This window comes from Sinocyclocheilus grahami, unplaced genomic scaffold (assembly GCF_001515645.1).
Source record: "Sinocyclocheilus grahami isolate Dianchi unplaced genomic scaffold, SAMN03320097.WGS_v1.1 scaffold188.1, whole genome shotgun sequence".
Taxonomy (NCBI): Eukaryota; Metazoa; Chordata; class Actinopteri; order Cypriniformes; family Cyprinidae; genus Sinocyclocheilus; species Sinocyclocheilus grahami.
The window spans coordinates 893,422-910,603 of record NW_015505367.1 but is presented as its reverse complement, the minus strand read 5'-3'; the positions used below and the strand labels follow the sequence as shown (position 1 = coordinate 910,603).

Sequence of the window (17,182 nt, the reverse complement as noted above, 5' to 3'; positions counted from 1 at the left end):
TTCGTTGTGAAAGCGAAACTACTTTGTTTGGTCTTCCAAAAGAGGACGATATCCGCTTCATCATGCCTGGAGCTGATCCGTGCTGGTCGCCGAGGAAATACATCAACTTCGCGCTGTGGATTGCCAGATCGGCTTTCACCGTGGACGAAGCGGAGTCCAGCCCGTCCAGTCACATATGGTTGCCGCAAGCCCAAACGCGAGTTTTGAGCAGTGTAGAGTAGCGCTTGTTGTTTGTCATTTCTCCGAACATTTTTATGTTTATGCAGCGTGATGCAAAAAGACAGTATAAGTCATTATAATCCGGAATTATTTCCCCACTGGATGCAACAAATGCCTCGTTTATAATGGGTTTTAATGTTTTTGTCTCATCGATCCGACCGGACAGGGCATCATCACGATATGGTAAGAGGCGTAACATTTCCGTCACACGCTTGAGGTATTCGGCCAATCACAACGCACTGGATAGCTGGCCAATCAGAGCACACCTCGCTTTTCAGACCGATGAGCTTTGTAGAAATTGACGTGTTTCAGAAAGGCGGGGCATAGAGGAGAAACAATAATGTACAGTATGTGGAAAATAATGTGTTTTTTGAAGCTTCAACCGCATAAACACATTTCATTACACCAAATACACAAAATAATGTTCTTTTTAGCAGCATCATATGACCCCTTTAAAACACTGTCTTTTCAGTTTTATATTTGGTTTTGAGTGGTATGTCACACCTCATTGCCTAAATCCTGCACTCAGAACCAAATTTCTGAAGTTTGTATCTTATGATATAAACAGAGCGCTCTAAATATAAGCTGTTTTGAGGCTTTATAAATTACAGCCCATGATGATGATTGTTTTGTGTCCCAGTGAATGGGTTAATTGTACCTTTTGTCTCTTGCGGAGCGTCCAGTTCTTCCAGAGCAGCAGACGGATCTGGCTGCCTGTGTTCATGACTCCAACTCAACCCCGTGTAGGGGTCAACAAGCTGCAACAAACCTGTCAACACATCACATACTTCACACTCACAATCAAACTGAAAGAAATCTCGCAGAGCTGGTGTCCAGAAATTCAAGTGACAGATGAATGTCATTAGCATTGTAGAACTGTACACATCAGATTTCAGACAGCTAGTCTTCAATAATGAAAACAGCTGTTTTAGTGAAATGTTGCTTGGAGGCTTTGTTTCTTAGTCATGTGAAATTGGGTCACAAATCTTTAAAGGAAAATACGGGCCTAACATTGAACCACTGAACTATTTTGAGCCACGGCAATGACTACTACAGCAAGACCAAAACAGCACAGCAGTCACAGACAGAGCTGTTATTATGTCCGTTAGACATCTAATTTTCCACAGTAATCTTTGAACACAAACACTGATTAAAGCTCTTTCAGTTCAGGTTCAGATACACGTTTCATCTTACAGCGTCTCTTTTGACAGACATATTGCACAAACTCTTGATCTTGATAGTTAAATGAATGTCAAAGAATTAAAAACATAACATTTAAATGGCAGATTTAACATACATATTCTCCACAAAGGCCAACAAATTTAACCCTTCATTAATGTACAGTACTGAGTACTGTTCAGTTTGGGGTCAGAAAGATTTGTTAATGTTTTTGAAAGTTTATTATTCTCAACAAAGCTGCATTTATTTGACCAAACATATAGTAAAAACACTGAAAAAGATTACTATGTAAATGATCTGTTTTCTATTTTAATATGCGTCAAAATGTAATTTATTCCTGTGATTGCAAAGCTGAATTTTCAGCAGTCATTACTTCAGTCTTCAGTGTCACGTGATAGTTTCTAAATCATTCTAATAGATTCGCTACTAAAAAAACATCTATTATCATGTTGAAAACAGTTGTGCTGCTTAATATTTTTGTGAAAGCCGTTATTAATTTTTTTTATAAATAGAAAGTTCAAAAGAACTGCCTTTATTTTAAACTTTTAGTAACATAAGTGTCTTTACTGTCACTTTTGATTAAATTACTGAATAGAAGTATTATTAAAAAAGACACAATCAAATCTTTTTGATTTGACCAAACAAATCATGATTTAAACTGGTAACAGTTTAGATTACTAAACACATATTCACTTTAAGTTTGTCAAACTTGTATAACTGAGAGTTTGCTTTCAGGAAACTCCTAATTTGCTGCTAATTTATAGTTATTATGTTTAGGTATTGGGAAAGGTTAAGGGCTCTAGAATATGGTCGTGCAGAATAAGGCATTAAAATGTGTTTTACAAGTGCTAATAAACAGTTAATATTCCAGTATGCTAATAAGCAACTAGTTAATAGTGAATATTGTTCCCTTAAAACAAATGGTATATTTACCTCAGTGCTGAAGAAATATGAGTTCCTTATCATTCACAAATAAATGTTCATAATTCCAGTCCATGATAGTCGCTGAAACACAACAGCCAAACTTGCTGCTTCTGACTGACTCAACTAATCCGATTGCCTTAATCTGCAGGGTTAACATGGCCATCAGCAAAGCCCTCCATTTTAACATGACTGCTGTTTATTTACATGTACACTGGCACAAAAATGACAGTTTACATACAAATACATACACATAAAGCCGTTGACGGATCTACTAGACTATGAAAATTGACCTTGTGAGAACTGTGGAGGAATCAGTCACTTTCTGAGTGACACATATAGGATACTGTACCAAGCGAGACAGGAGATCTGTCCAACAGGGCATTTTTTTTTAAACAAAATGGGCCTCTCGATGCTCTAGCTCCTGCATACGGCGACTGCGTCTCTGATAGAGGGGTTTGGCGTCTGCAGGGCTGAGCTCCTCTGCGCTGGAGCTTGGAGATTGAGGCGGAGAGAGTGTGACGGGGCTGATGGAGTCATTCTCTGATAGTCCTTCCTCTGCTCCAGATACAGCACTCATCACTGTCGTAAAGGTCGGCTTGGCCGTTGGAGCGATAGTCACTGATGTTGTTGGTGTGGTTGGGGGTGTCGTGACGGCTGTGGAGACTGTCGAAACTATTGATGTGGCCGCTGTTGTAAATATGGTAATGGCTGTTGTGTATATGGTCCCTGTGGTAGTGGTTGTTGCTGTTGAAACGGTTTTTGCCAACGAGTCAAATGGCCTGATTTGGCTTACTGATGGAGGTCTATAGAACGTTCCGGGAGGGGGTTTTAGTGTCCGTGGCGCTCGGAAGGATATCGGAGTCCCGGCGTTCTGGCTTGTAAAATCTTTTCTACTGGCGCTGCTTTGGGGTACAACGCTAATTTCCGACGGTTTTGCCACGCCAGAGGATGGCAGGTTGGCCACTATCATAGCAGTTCTGGGCGTCACATCGTAATGCTTGTACTGTCTGTCCCACGTTCTCCTCAGTGTCTGTGTGTCGATAAAGGGGTTTCTGTAATAGTTGGTGAAGCGTGGTGTTGAAGGCTTGTCCGGTTCGGTGGTCTCCTGAATGGCGGCCGGTGAGTGTTCACGCTCTTCGGTGTTGTGACTGTTGCGCTCGTTGAGCAGTCGCTCCACGGGCATGCTGATGGGTCGAGACACCGGTTTGGTGCGCTGAGGACGTAGTTGCACCACTCGGCTGCTGGCACTGAATGTGGACTTCTGCACGCCTACAGGAGCTGAGCCAACCCCATTGACATCTGAGCCCTCACCTGCTGGAAAGAAAAATACGTTTGAACTTAATTTATACAAATTATTAATTCAGAAGAGACATCAAAAAAATTACTCTCAAAATCTGCCTGCAATTTTTGCATTTCCAGGTCAGTTTTGACTAGGGGTGACCCTGAATAGTTGACGATTCGATGCTTCGATTGGAGGAGCCTGATTCGACTACCAATCTCACAGTCTAATATTTGTGGGGTGTTATGCTCATGCCATTTTGGCTATATGGGGGTGCTCAATGTTTGATTTCAGATAGAATTACCGGTTTTCTCCCAATAATATTCAGCCTATTAAGATAATGCTGTAAATAAGAATATGAAAAGAAAGAAGCTTTACGATTCGATGCTTCGATTGGAGGAGCCTGATTCGACTACCAATCTCACAGTCTAATATTTGTGGGGTGTTATGCTCATGCCATTTTGGCTATATGGGGGTGCTCAATGTTTGATTTCAGATAGAACTACCGGTTTTCTCCCAATAATATTCAGCCTATTAAGATAATGCTGTAAATAAGAATATGAAAAGAAAGAAGCTTTAAAAAAAACATTTTAACGTGCGTGGATAAATTCAACCACTCCTATTGATTTATAAATGATGAGTAAAAACCTGCTATCAGATGCTTCATTCTACTGGTCATCTTCAGCGCGCACAGCTCAAAACAGAAATGCAGAACATTAATAACTACTGTCATATACATAACGTTATAATGAGAGAAATATTTTAAAAAATTGTGTGAATTCTTAGGGTTTCGCTGACATTTAATGTTAACTATCTTTCAATCAAAACATAAAACATTATTTACCCCGTTTGTATCTGCGAGGTGTCCATTACACATTTTCCCTGTGTGTTAACGTCAGTATTTATGGCAGTCGAAAGTCCGACTTGACTCTTGGTAATGTATTTTGCCCCCGCCCCCAAACTTATGATTCGACTACCAGTCGACTATTGCCAAGATTCGAAAATTCCGATTCTACTTTGTAAATCCTTTTGCCGGGGACACCCCTCGTTTTGACAAACTGAAACATAAACTTAGAAACAGTCAATACATTATATTTTTCATCAATTTGAAAAAGGAATATTTCGCAAAACTGCAAAAAATGAATTTTTTTCGCATTTACATGTCATACACCTAATGGAAACGTACATTTTGCAAAAACGCCAATATGTCGCAAAAAAGTTTTTACGTTCACGTGAGTGATTTTTCAGGCAATTTGAAAGAATTATTTCGCAAAACTGCAACAGAATGCAGTTTTTCGCATTTACATGTCATACGCCTAATGGAAACACGTCAGTTTAACAAAAACTCCAATATATCACAAACGTTTTTACGTTTGCGTGAGGTGGTTTTTCAGGCAATTTGAAAAAGGAATATTTCGCAAAACTGCAACAGAATGCAGTTTTTACACATTTACAGGTCACCTGGCATACGTAAAAATAAACATGATAATTCTTTAATGTACTATAACCTCCAAGAAACACCTCATATGTGGCAGTTCTCAATTATAAAGGGCTTTCCTGGCCATTAATGCTTGGATAACCCCTTATTTACACTGCACACATCTGCAGCACATTACGTCTCTGACACTTCCACCGGCCACTCCAGTCAGTGCTTGTGTCTATACCACCTGCGCCGCAGCACGTTTCAGAAGCGGCTCTTCGCACTGCTTCACTAAACATACACTCCTATATGCATACATGTTAAAAATAATGGCTAGTGCGGTGGCTGCAATATACATAAGCCTAGCAACATCAGTTGCCATGACTTTTTGCGAGAGGAAAAAAAAAACTGCTTTTAATCGCATAACATCAGTTAATGGAAATGCCGTCAATTCGCAATAGGTTTTTATTGACATTTATAAAATATCGCAAATGTTTTGCGCAAATCTGTAATGGAAACCAGGATAGTGATGCAAGAAGCGTTTTATTTGAATATATCATTATATGAAATATATAAGAACATATCATCTGAGAATTACCATTTGTAACTCTTGAAATTAGTAGATTTAATTAAATTCCTTTGAACTTATAACTGCACAAAACAGTCCACATTTATGAAATCTTCATTATTTCTTTAAACAAAACCACATCAATATTACTCAAGAATATTTTCAAAACAAATATATTCGTTTTTCTTGCATAAACTTTCAAATGAAAAAATATGACAAAAAATTTCAGACAAAAAATATGATCTATTTTTCATGCTGCCATGGCTCATCAAAGGGGGTCAGTATTGATTTCATGTTAACTTTAATACCAAAGATGAGCAGAGACAATCATACTAACCAGGTGTTTGCCCTTTATCGTCCCCTGTCTTCATCTCCTTCACTTTCTCCATCAGCTGTGCAGAGGTAATCACAGACGAGTGTCTCTTGTAGGCTTTTGCACTCTGTATGAAGGATAAACACGGATCAGAAATAAAAAACTCTAATATTTTTTTTAAAAAGTCCAGCTTTCATTCTCTGGCCCAACTCACCACTTTGATATCCATGAGAGATTGGGAGTGGCGGCTGAGCGCTGGCTGTGGTGCTGTCGGACTGGTGGGAGACACAGGGCTGAGGGGGCCATCAAAGATCATCTGGTGGTGCCTGATGAGCAGGTCCACCATGCGGGCCTGGTGGGGGTAGTCAACCAGAGAGGACAGTGACACTTCCACCTCCAACTGCCTGGGCTTGATGAGTGTGGGACCGAAGATGATACCCAGGTTACTAGCGGTCATCTTGTTCTCCTCAGCTTGCTCTGACACTCTGTAGAACAATAAGTCTCAAATTATATTTCACTTTCACTAAACCCATTTAAGGATGTCAAGCAACAAGCAAAGAAAAACCAATCCCGATAACAGATTCCTGCTTCTTTGCTATATGAGCTTTTTAAACACGCTTTGGTTTATGGTTTGTGTTCGCGTACCTGTCCAGATGGGTGATGAGGAACTGCAGGGTTTTGTAGTGCGCTGCTGGAAGCTGGCGAAGGAGGTCTCTGATTTTGAAGAGGACTCTTTTAAGCTCAATACTGAGGCACAGCTTCTCTCCTGGTGATTTCTCTTTAGTCGAGTCAGTCTCCTTCATGTTCTGAGTCTCTTTTGCCAGCCCGATGATATCGTTGTAATACCGATACAGAATCAATGGCTCCGGCAGCTGAAAGACAATTGAATTCTTTTTTAGACAATGTCAAATCAGCAAAATGTGAAAAGTAATGGAACCCTATAGAGTGCAACAGCTGGGTTTTGGCAGAAAAATCTAATTCATTTTCTCCATAAGGAACTGATTTTGAACTTATAAACCCTTAAAGACAGACCTACAATGAGCTACAAGGTTGTTAATTGGTGATATAATCTCCATCAAACAGAGAATCACAACAAGCAAATCACACCAAAAGAACATTTTAGTGCCTGTCCACTCCCATGAAGCACTGCGAATGATGTAATAGTAATTTTTCATGCGCTGTCAGACTACTTAAATATCAGTGTACATATACATTTTGCAATACATGTAAAATATATTGTTTCTATACACAATCAACATCTTTAAACAATAGTTTTATATATATATATCCATCATTTTTATTTTGATTGTCATTCGCAATGCTCCATGGGATTGTAGCTGTTTCCCTTATTAAAGCTGTTACATACCATATATATAACATACATACCATATATATAAGATTTTCACATTTCAACATTTTTCAAGAACAAAGTTTGCAATGTTGTGATTCACCTCGTAGCTGGTTGCTTTGGCTCATGGCTTATAACTCTATAACAAATAAAAAATTCTTATGTGAAAAATACTTCCGAAACCAAAAAGCAGGTGGACACTGTTGCACTCTATTATTTCAAGTTTCATATAGACATGATGAAACTGGGATTATTTGTCCCACCACACCTGTCTCAGGTAAAGCTTGAGCACATTGCTTATGTCATGTGGGTGGAGGTCAGAAAGCTCCACTAAGTCTTTTCCGTTCTCAAAGGCCTGGCACAGCTTTTCCACACGAGACTTCGCCCCATTCACCCGATAAATGCCCTTGAAACGAACCGAAAAGTAGGCGTCACTCACAAAATGACTCACAAACATATAAACAAATTCCTTTCAGTTGCATCTCGATTCTTCACCTTAATGTTCAGGGCACGACTCTCGATTTCTGAGGTGCATTTTTTGATGATGAAGGGGATGCCGTCAGGACTGTTCTTAGCTACTTGGGCGAAGTCGATTCCGAACAGGTGCAGTCTGCCCTGGAGCTTCTTATGACCACACTGAATGGCAAGAGTCTCCAGGCATTTCTTATGACAGGCCAAAGAGCACTATGTAAAAAGAGATCAGGGAATGACAACCGGCTCTAATGAACAATGTGAACAGAACAGATGTGGGTGTTGATGATAACCGTACCTCCTCACATTCAGCCCCGTGAAACACCACCAGCCCGTCACACTCTCTGCATTTGGAAGGCGCTCGCAGTTTCCTCAACTTGTGAGTTTGTGCCGCTTTTGACATCTGAGCATTACGAAAAGGGCCGGGAGAACTGGCCGTTTCCATCACCATTTCAGCAAGGCCTGAGACAAGAAAAGGTATGTGTTTTAATAGCTGAAAACAAAACAAAAAAATGATGTTCTGGTGTGGCCACAGGATCATCAAGAGTCTTAAACGTGAGTTGGGATGGGAATTGAAAGAACTTTCATTACTCTTGCATTCCTATTTAATTAATGGTTCTTTTAGTACTTTTAAGGAAGCATGACCTTCTCTTCAGTTCCTCAAATGTATTTCCCTACTTTTAACATTTGTTTACATTCAACAGTTATTACTGAAATGTAACCCTTTTGGTGGAGAGACAGGAACTGTGGCATTTTGCCAATCTCAACACCCAGCCCATCTGCACAGCTGCACTGAAAGCAAAAACATGGGTGCGAGCAATTCAGCACTTGCATAATAAACACAAACATGTGGTGTCACTGTCACCACACACCTATGAACACAGACACTCACAATCACGCTGTTCGGTTTGTACTACCAACCATTATCTAATGGGGAGGGTGGTTCCCTCTCATCTAGGTCATCTGCAGAAGACATGGTACCAGTTGAGGGAGTTCTGGGAAGCCTGCGTTTGAAGTCCCCTGTAACACGAACACACACATAAACACACATTAGATACTTCCGTCCTGCAGAGCACTTCTCCATCCTGTCCACTGAGAACTAGGTCAACCATTTTACAAGCAAAACTTACAAACATGCCTAAACTAGCAATATTTTTAGAGGAACTTCTTTTTTGGATTAAACACATTGCACTCCACAATAAGAATGGCTGATGCAACTGGCTAGAGTAAAACATTTAAGGACATCTGACAAAACTTGCCTGATTAGGCCAGTGCTGACATTCTCAAGTCCTAACAATCTGTTGATAACATACATGTTTTTATGCCTGCTTTTTCTTTGATGTTGTGAACATTATTGTTTTGCGCATTCTGTTAAGTTCTGCTGATGTAAATGTGTCACTATCTAGCTGGCTGATGAGTTTCTGTGGTATGTATGATTTATAGCTGTCATAACATCTGTAGAATTTCCAGTAATTACTGCACATAATAAATTATGTTGCAAGTTGTTTAATGAAAAATGTATTTTACAATTTTTGTTAATGTTGCCAAATAAATAAAATAAAATAAAATATGCAGCAGCAGTAGTAGTAGTATATTGTTTAATGCTAGCATAGAAGGCAACAAAATAAATAATAAACAAATAATATATAAATATATAGCAAATAATCTAGAATACAAAATATAGAAAATAGTGCTGTCAAACGATTAATCGCGACTAATCGCATCCAAAATAAAAGTTTTTATTTGCATATTAGTGTTCTGTGTATATTTATTATGTATATATAAATACACACACATACAGTATATATTTTGAAAATATTTACATATATTTACAATAGTCTATATTTATATTCATATAATTTATATTACAAATAAATATGTTTAATATATAAACATAACATATTTTTCTGAAATATATACTTGCATGTGTGTGTATTTATATATACATAATAAATATACACAGCACACATACATATATTATGTAAACAGAAACTTTTGGTAACACTTTATTTTAGGGTTTCTTAACTAGTTGCTTATTAGCATGCATATTACTAGAATATTAGCCATTTATTAGTACTAATTAAGAACATATTAATGCCTTATTCTACATCCCTAATCCTACCCAATACCTAAACTTAACAACTAGCTTACTAACTGTTAATAAGCAGCAAATTAGGAATTTATTGAGGCAAAAGTCGTAGTTAATAGTGAATAAGTGTTACCTAAATCTAAAGTGTTACCAAACTTTTATTTTGAATGTGATTAATCATTTGACAGCACTAATAGAAAATAAACACTGATATAACCCAGGGGTCAATTGATATTGAAAAGACATCAAATTGACATCAAAATTGACGTTAAAAAAACAGGTCAAATATGCAAATCAAAATGAAGTCAAAAACTTGACATGACTTTGATTTGATGTAAATTGATCGTCAAACATTCATATTGGCCTATGTATACATTAAACCAATTTCGGAGTGGGATTAACTTCCAATTGTGAAATGCGCTGCAGGATGCTGTGTGTTGACACCAGAAAAAGTACCTGGACTAGCTGTGGGGGAGTCCATTGAGCGAGACTCACTGCTTCCTCCAGCACTCTCTGAGTCACTGCACATCCCTCCTCCACCGGCACTGCCTGAGCTCCAGGCCCGCTGGGAGCCCTGCGTCCTTAACGCTACAACACACAGAATTAACCTCAGAATTACCTTTCGTCCTTCATCTAGGAAATCTCTATTCCTAAAACTGAAGGAGAAAATCCTGCGTGTGTTTAGGAGAATCAGTTTGTCTACATGTTTCATCCAGTTCAGAGTTCTCATCTCTAAAAACATGAGAATTTTGCTTATGTGCTTGGTTTTAGTCATCTAGTCTGGATGCTGCATTAAATGTGAGCTCAGGCTGTAATCCTGCAGGCTGATGATGTCACAGCAGAGGGGCTTTTTGGAAGCTGAGGTCTTGGGCCTTAATCCTGACTGCTGGCAGCTTTTGTTCAAGCTCTGGATGGCCAATGATGGGTAAAAACCCACAGTGGATGCGTCATGCCATAAAACTAATAAGCTGTTCAAGATGCTGCAGCTTGCCAAACATATGTGCTTAATAGTGCCAAACATCTCAGGATCTTGTTTAAGTGGGAAGAAAATAAATGTCTGGGAGTTTTAGAGTCTAACAAATGCATAGGGCCCTATGATTTCCGTGATGCAGAAAACGTGGACGGAATTGCGGAATCCAGTCATAAAAATGGAACTGTATAATGCAGAATGTCATGGAATTTACCAAATGTTTAATGGATGCATCAAAAGTAGGTAAACTACACTTAAATCGCTCACGGTGTTTTCAGCCTCTGCCGCCTCAAAAAATGGGCACATGAATGCAAAAACATAATTTATCAGAGTCAATTCATGAGCATTTCACCATTTCTTTTTAATAAAACTATCGTCATATACAAACAAAAAGGTCTTCACAGCAACGCGTCAAAATAAAAGTTTAGTTTAACTTGAAGAAACCTTGACAGAAACATTACTTGATGCAATGATAGTACTACTGCTACTAATAAAATTATTATTAAATCATTATTTTTAAAGGAATATTTACCAGAGAAATTATTTACCAGAATTTATTTAGCAGAAAAATGTAAATACACACACTATTTCAGAAAAAAAAGAAATAGATAAAATAATAATAAATTAATAAATAATTATTTATTAATTAGAGATGCTTTTGATTATTAATATTTAATGAAACCATTAAAACTGAATACAAAAAAATAATAGAAAACAGAATTTGGTAAAAAACAAAACCAAATTTGAGAAAAAAAGAAAACATTTCACAGGGCCTTAAAAATTTAATTTTTGTTAAACTTTTAATAAATTGCCGTTTAATACTGTAAGTTTCATGATTTCAATTAATTAGACATGCTTTTTGATTAATAATTTAAGCATTAAAACAGAGTCTAGAAAAAATTTAAATAGAAAAAAAACGGAATTCAGAGAATTTAAAAACAGAATTTGGGGAAAAAAAATTAACGGAATTTGGTGAAATAAATAAATAAAATGGATTTCATAGGGCCCTAAGGCTGAGTAGACTGACGTTTTGCATGAGATCTGCATGAGCAGCCTGACGTAGCAACTTAGGCTCAATGTGAGTTACAGTGAGTTTGGATCAGGACTATCTGTTTATCCAAACAATGGAAGTAGGTGAAATCTGTTTAAAAACCAGTCATAATTGATTTCATTCCATTTAGTGCAACAGAAATTGATAATTTTAAACCTACAAACTTTTGTCGCCAGTCTAGATCCTTAGCGACTCTTACCTTGCATATCTAAACTGCTATTGGACCGCCTCTCTGCGATCTTGGCCTTGCAAGGTTGTACGGTACCCTCAACCCCATCTACGCTGTGGTTATCTGCAGAAGTTACAGAGCCTTGCGACAGGTTCCCATGGGATGAGCGGGTGCTGCTCTGAGACCTTTTATGAAGGGACATTCTGGAAAGGAAAGTCACTTGTTAAAACATGCTTTATTAAAATACCGCAGGCAAAAAAAGCTGTGCAAAATCTCTGCTGGTTGTGAAATGGGTTACTCAACAGGAAAGCGTGAGATTTGAATACACTGTAAAGAGAGTTGATAGCGCTGGCCAGTATGTTTGTACGTGGGTGTGATTCAGATATCAAGCTGAAAAGCAGAGTTTACAAAGGGCAGCGATTATGGAGCGCAGATTTCTGGATAAACAACATGCTATCACCGACCGTTGTTTCGTTCATCATTCTTCCTGAGGAAGATTCAAACAATGCAGCCTCTCTGGCCCGCATGGAAACTTGAGTGTGGACTTACCCCGTTTTTGAGGAAGCTGTGATGTCCTGAGACAGAGACTCCAGCCACACACGCTCTTTAGGCAAGCTGCACACGAACTCAGAGTAGCGCTGGCCTGGTTCATACTTTTTGGCCTGTTCACTTAGAGCTTGGTAGTTGACTGAGAGAGGCTGGGTCTGAGCCTGCTGCATCTGGAACCAGTTCACTGTCACCTGCGAGAGTTTTTGAGAATAGACAGTATGCAATAATGGTATTTATTTTAATGGAGAAGGTCAAAAGTTTGGGGTCAGTAAGGTTTTTTTTTCAGCAAAAATGCATTAAATGAATCAAAAGTGACAGTAAATATATTTAAAATGTTACAAAAGATGTCTAATTTTAACAATAGCTGTTCTTTTGAAATTACTATTCATATCATGGTTTCCAAAAAATATTAAGCAGCACAACTGTTTCCAGCATTAATAATAATAATAATAATAACAATAAATGTTTCTTGAGCAGCAAATAGGCATATTGTCATGAATCCGGTCCATGAACTTCCGTCTGCTTACCATCAGAGGTCCCCCTTTCCATTACATTGACTCTCGCACTACACCTACTGTTGCTTATCATCCCGGACTGCATATCCCATCATTCATTGCACTGATTGCACTCAGCAGGGATTGCACACAGCTGTTTTCACTGATTGCACACAGCTGTTTCACATCACTCACTCACTATATAACACTCACTCAAACTACCAGTCACTGCCGAGTATTGCTTAGCCTGTTAGTTTTCCTAGTTCCTGTTTCCTTCCCGTGTGGCCTTGCCTTGTCGGTTCCTTGGTTCTGATCTTTGCCTGTCTCCCTGGATTTATCCCTCTAGTCTCGCCCCTGTGATTCTGTCTGCCGATCATCGACCTATGCTAGCCCTAGGAGTATTCTTGTGTTTTGCCCGCCATATACCTGTTTGCCATTGTTTGACCCTGCCTGTTATGACCACGTCACTGTCTTCTGTTCAGAATAAAGCTTGCACATCCACACGTCTCACGTCTTGTCAGCCCCGTAACAGAATACTCGGCCACACAAGGATCCAGCAGCTTCTCGGATATTGTTAGCCCTTAGACAGGGCACACGATCGCTGGAGGGCTATATTCAAGAATATTTAGCCATCGCTCATTATTCAGATCTGCCGGACTGTGTTTTGATAGACTTTTTTTATGAGGGCATTAATCAACCATTAAAATCCAAACTCATTCACGAGGGTCCACGTTCATCTTTAAGTCAGTGTATGGACTATGACTTGTTGACGGTTGGTTCAGCGTTCACTGTGGGTATCGTGGAGGAACACGACCCCACACTCACTCATGTAATGGCGGCCACACTAGAGCACGCTCACAAAATGGCGGAGACAGCGGAGCACGCTCACAAGATGGCGGACACAACAGCAACCAGTCATGTCACAGCGGCCCATCTTGAGTCCAGTCAAGTCACCATTGATCCTCCTGAGTCAAGTAAACTCACAGTAGATCTTCGTGAGTCTGGTCAAGTCACAGTTGATCGTCAGGAGTCAAGTCAAGTCACCGCTGATCTTCCTGAGTCAAGTCTAGTCACAGTTGATCTTCCTGAGTCTAGTCTAGTCACAGCTGATCCTCATGAGTCAAGTCTAGTCACAGTCGTTCTTCCTGAGTTCAGTCAAGTCACAGCTGATCTTCCTGAGTTCAGTCAAGTCACGGTTGATCATTATGAGTCAGGTTTAGTCACAGTTGATCGTCATGAGTCAAATCAAATTACAGTTCATTATCATGAGTCTAGTCAAGTCACAACAGATCTGTCTGAGTCGAGTCATAGTTGATTCCCCTGAGTCAACTCAAGTCACAGCTTCCATTACTGGGTCAAGTCAAGTCTCATCTGATCTGCCAGAACCTCATCACATCTCAGCCGTTCATCCAGAGCCTCGTCACGTCTCAACTGTTCACCCAGAGTCATGTCACGTCCTGTCTGTTACACCCAGAGTATCAAGGTCAGTTCTTCAGTATCCCAGACTGGCTTCCAGCGTGGAGGACCCACCGCTGGTGTCGGCACGTGCAGCTGGCATCCCTAAACCAGCGCTCTCAAACGCTTCGTCTTCTGCTCCGCCGTGGTGGTCTACTGTCTGGCTTTGGTGGTCTTCTGCTCCGCCGTGGGGATCTTAGGTCACGTCTGCTCTGCTGTGGTGGTCCTCAGCTCCACCTGTACTGCCGGCTCCACCCTGGCTCCCTGCTCCGCCGGCCCTGCCTCAGTGCCCGGTCTCTCCACTTTCACGTGGACCTGGCCCTCCATCCCTCCCCCTGTTCCGCCTCCGCTCCACCGCCCACCTGAATCGTATAATGTTTGGAGCGTCTGGAAGCCGCTCCTTGGGGGGGGCTCTGTCATGATGTTTCACATCACTCACTCACTATATAACACTCACTCAAACTACCATTCACTGCTGAGTATTGCTTAGCCTGTTAGTTTTCCTAGTTCCTGTTTCCTTCCCATTTTGCCTTGTCGGTTTCTCGGTTCTGATCTTTGCCTGTCTCCCTGGATTTATCCCTCTAGTCTCGCCCCTGTGATTCTGTCTGCCAATCGTCGACCTACGCTAGCCCTAGGACTATTCTTGTGTTTTGCCTGCCATATACCTGTTTGACCCTGCCTGTTATGACCACGTCTCTGTCTTCTGTTCAGAATAAAGCTTGCACACGGATCCACACGTCTCACGTCTTGTCAGCCCCGTAACACATATTAGAATGATTTCTGAAGGATCATGTGACACTGAAGACTGGAGTAATGGCTACTGAAAATTCTTTGCCATCACAGGAATAAATTACACTTTAAAATATACTAAACTGAAAAAAATATTTTAAACTGTAATAATATTTGAAAATTGTACTGTATTTTTTATTCAAAAACCTTACAGACCCAAAAACTTTTGAACTGTACTGTAGTGTTGTTGTGACATGGATACAGACCGCTTTGAGGGTCAGGTCACACTGGAAGACCAGCTTCCGAATTTGACCGAGGATCTCACTCTTAGCGTTTGACAGGCTGACCTTCTTCACCTCTAGATCGGCCACACAGGCTTTATACTGCTCCTGCGCTTCCTCAGCCTAGAGTCACCACAAAAACAGACAATCAGCCAAACAAAACAAAAGCATAGTGATTTTCTTAGCCTGTTTTAAGCCAAAGTGTGTCATTTCCGTGCCACCAGCTGCACCAAATAAGACTGTAAAAATGTTCCATTTCTTGAAGAAAATGCTCACTCATTTGCTAAGGTGTGATGTTATGCAGTTGCTGGGTGCCTGGGTTGTAATAGCAACAGTAATGTTTAGATTATATGACCTGATTTTCAGATAGTACATCAGACGTTAAAGAATATCAAACAAATTCCCACAAACTCTGTTTCTCTCATCACCACTTTGATGCCCAATAAACAAGGTCAATAAACTCACGGGTGTGTGTGTTTGTGCAGTCTATGACCCTGTGGAGTTGAATTTAGATTTATAGTGCAGTTTCTGCAGTACCTTCTGTAGGGCCTCTTCCTCCACCCTCCGTTTCTTCTCCAGAGTCCTGCCTCCTGCTGTTGGCTGCTCCTCCTCGGTGCGGCTGGGGGGGCTGCGTGCCTTCTCGTACTCCTCCCTCTTCTGCACCTTCAGCAGCCGAGCCTTCTTCAAAGCGCTCTCAGCCTCGCTCTGAAAACACATGGGTTATTAAGCACTATCGGTCATGAAGAAACATTAGTAATGAAATTCAAAGAATCGTATATACCATTTTCTTTAGCTCTCTTTGCCACTGTTCCTTTATCTCTTTCCTCTGTTTGTCCAGATCGTTCTTGCGGGCCAGCAGTGGCTGTTGGTATTATAGGAATTTTGTGGAATTAAAGACAATTATTTGTTAAATAGTTAGCTACAAGTTAACAGCAGATATAACTGATCATACCTGTATGAATTTGTTGGTTTGTAGAGCTGCAGCTGTTTGAAGCAGAACCTGATTGTACTCAATCTCATTTTTAAAGGCAGAGACATAAATATCCCGGAACGGCATAAAGTCCTTTAGATAAAGGAACACAGCAACACAATAATGTCACTTAAAGAAACTACCATTCAAAAACTCGGGATTGGTAAGATTATTTTAATGTTTTTGAAAGAAGTCTCTTATGCACACAAGGCTGATTTTTTTTTATATCAAAAATACATTAAAAAGAGCAATACTGTGAAATATTACTGCAATTCAAAATAACTATTTTCGATATTAATATATTCTAAAATGTATTCCTATTTATCACTGTGATGGCAAAATTGAATACTCCAGTCTTCAGTGTCAAATGAATCTTCAGAAATCATTTGGTGCATTTCTTCTTCTTTTTATTGTTGTTGAAAAGAGTTGTGCTGCTTAATATTTTTAATTCAGGATTTTTTTTTATAATTAGAAAGATCAAAAGAACAGTATTTATTTGAAATAGAAATACATTATAAATGTCTTTACTGTCACTTTTAATTCATTTTATGTCCTTGTCAAATAAAAGTATTCATTTCTTTCAAAATTCTTCCCAAAAATGTGAATGGTAGTACATCATATATATATATATATATATATATATATATATGTCAATATAATTTTATCAAAACAAAAGACCATCTCCTGCTGACTTGCCACTGCCT

The 17,182-nt window shown here is 39.5% G+C and overlaps 2 protein-coding genes across 3 annotated transcripts in view; both read right to left on the bottom strand.

Moving 5' to 3' along the window:
• abca4a (ATP-binding cassette, sub-family A (ABC1), member 4a) overlaps positions 1 to 2,432 on the bottom strand; it is a 19,693-nt gene extending 17,261 nt beyond the window's left edge. The window contains exons 1-2 of the mRNA XM_016284816.1: positions 2,332 to 2,432; positions 878 to 988 (exon numbers count right to left, since the gene is read on the bottom strand). Coding sequence (XP_016140302.1) covers positions 878 to 943 — 66 coding nt within the window. The 5' untranslated portion in view covers positions 944 to 988; positions 2,332 to 2,432. The remainder of the gene's footprint in view (positions 1 to 877; positions 989 to 2,331) is intronic.
• Positions 2,433 to 2,525: 93 nt separating this feature from the next.
• Positions 2,526 to 17,182, bottom strand: part of LOC107594651 (rho GTPase-activating protein 29) — a 70,135-nt gene continuing 55,478 nt past the window's right edge. Inside the window, exons 10-24 of one of the 2 annotated variants that reach the window (XM_016284781.1) lie at positions 16,461 to 16,571; positions 16,290 to 16,370; positions 16,046 to 16,213; positions 15,494 to 15,631; positions 12,550 to 12,740; positions 12,031 to 12,203; positions 10,267 to 10,398; positions 8,643 to 8,741; positions 8,020 to 8,183; positions 7,746 to 7,934; positions 7,519 to 7,656; positions 6,548 to 6,774; positions 6,117 to 6,387; positions 5,927 to 6,029; positions 2,526 to 3,633 (exon numbers count right to left, since the gene is read on the bottom strand). In XM_016284781.1, the coding sequence (XP_016140267.1) occupies positions 2,711 to 3,633; positions 5,927 to 6,029; positions 6,117 to 6,387; positions 6,548 to 6,774; positions 7,519 to 7,656; positions 7,746 to 7,934; positions 8,020 to 8,183; positions 8,643 to 8,741; positions 10,267 to 10,398; positions 12,031 to 12,203; positions 12,550 to 12,740; positions 15,494 to 15,631; positions 16,046 to 16,213; positions 16,290 to 16,370; positions 16,461 to 16,571 (3,108 nt within the window). In that variant the 3' untranslated portion in view covers positions 2,526 to 2,710. Of the gene's footprint in view, positions 3,637 to 5,926; positions 6,030 to 6,116; positions 6,388 to 6,547; positions 6,775 to 7,518; positions 7,657 to 7,745; positions 7,935 to 8,019; positions 8,184 to 8,642; positions 8,742 to 10,266; positions 10,399 to 12,030; positions 12,204 to 12,549; positions 12,741 to 15,493; positions 15,632 to 16,045; positions 16,214 to 16,289; positions 16,371 to 16,460; positions 16,572 to 17,182 lie in introns of both variants that reach the window. The other variant, XM_016284782.1, reaches the window with a different exon arrangement.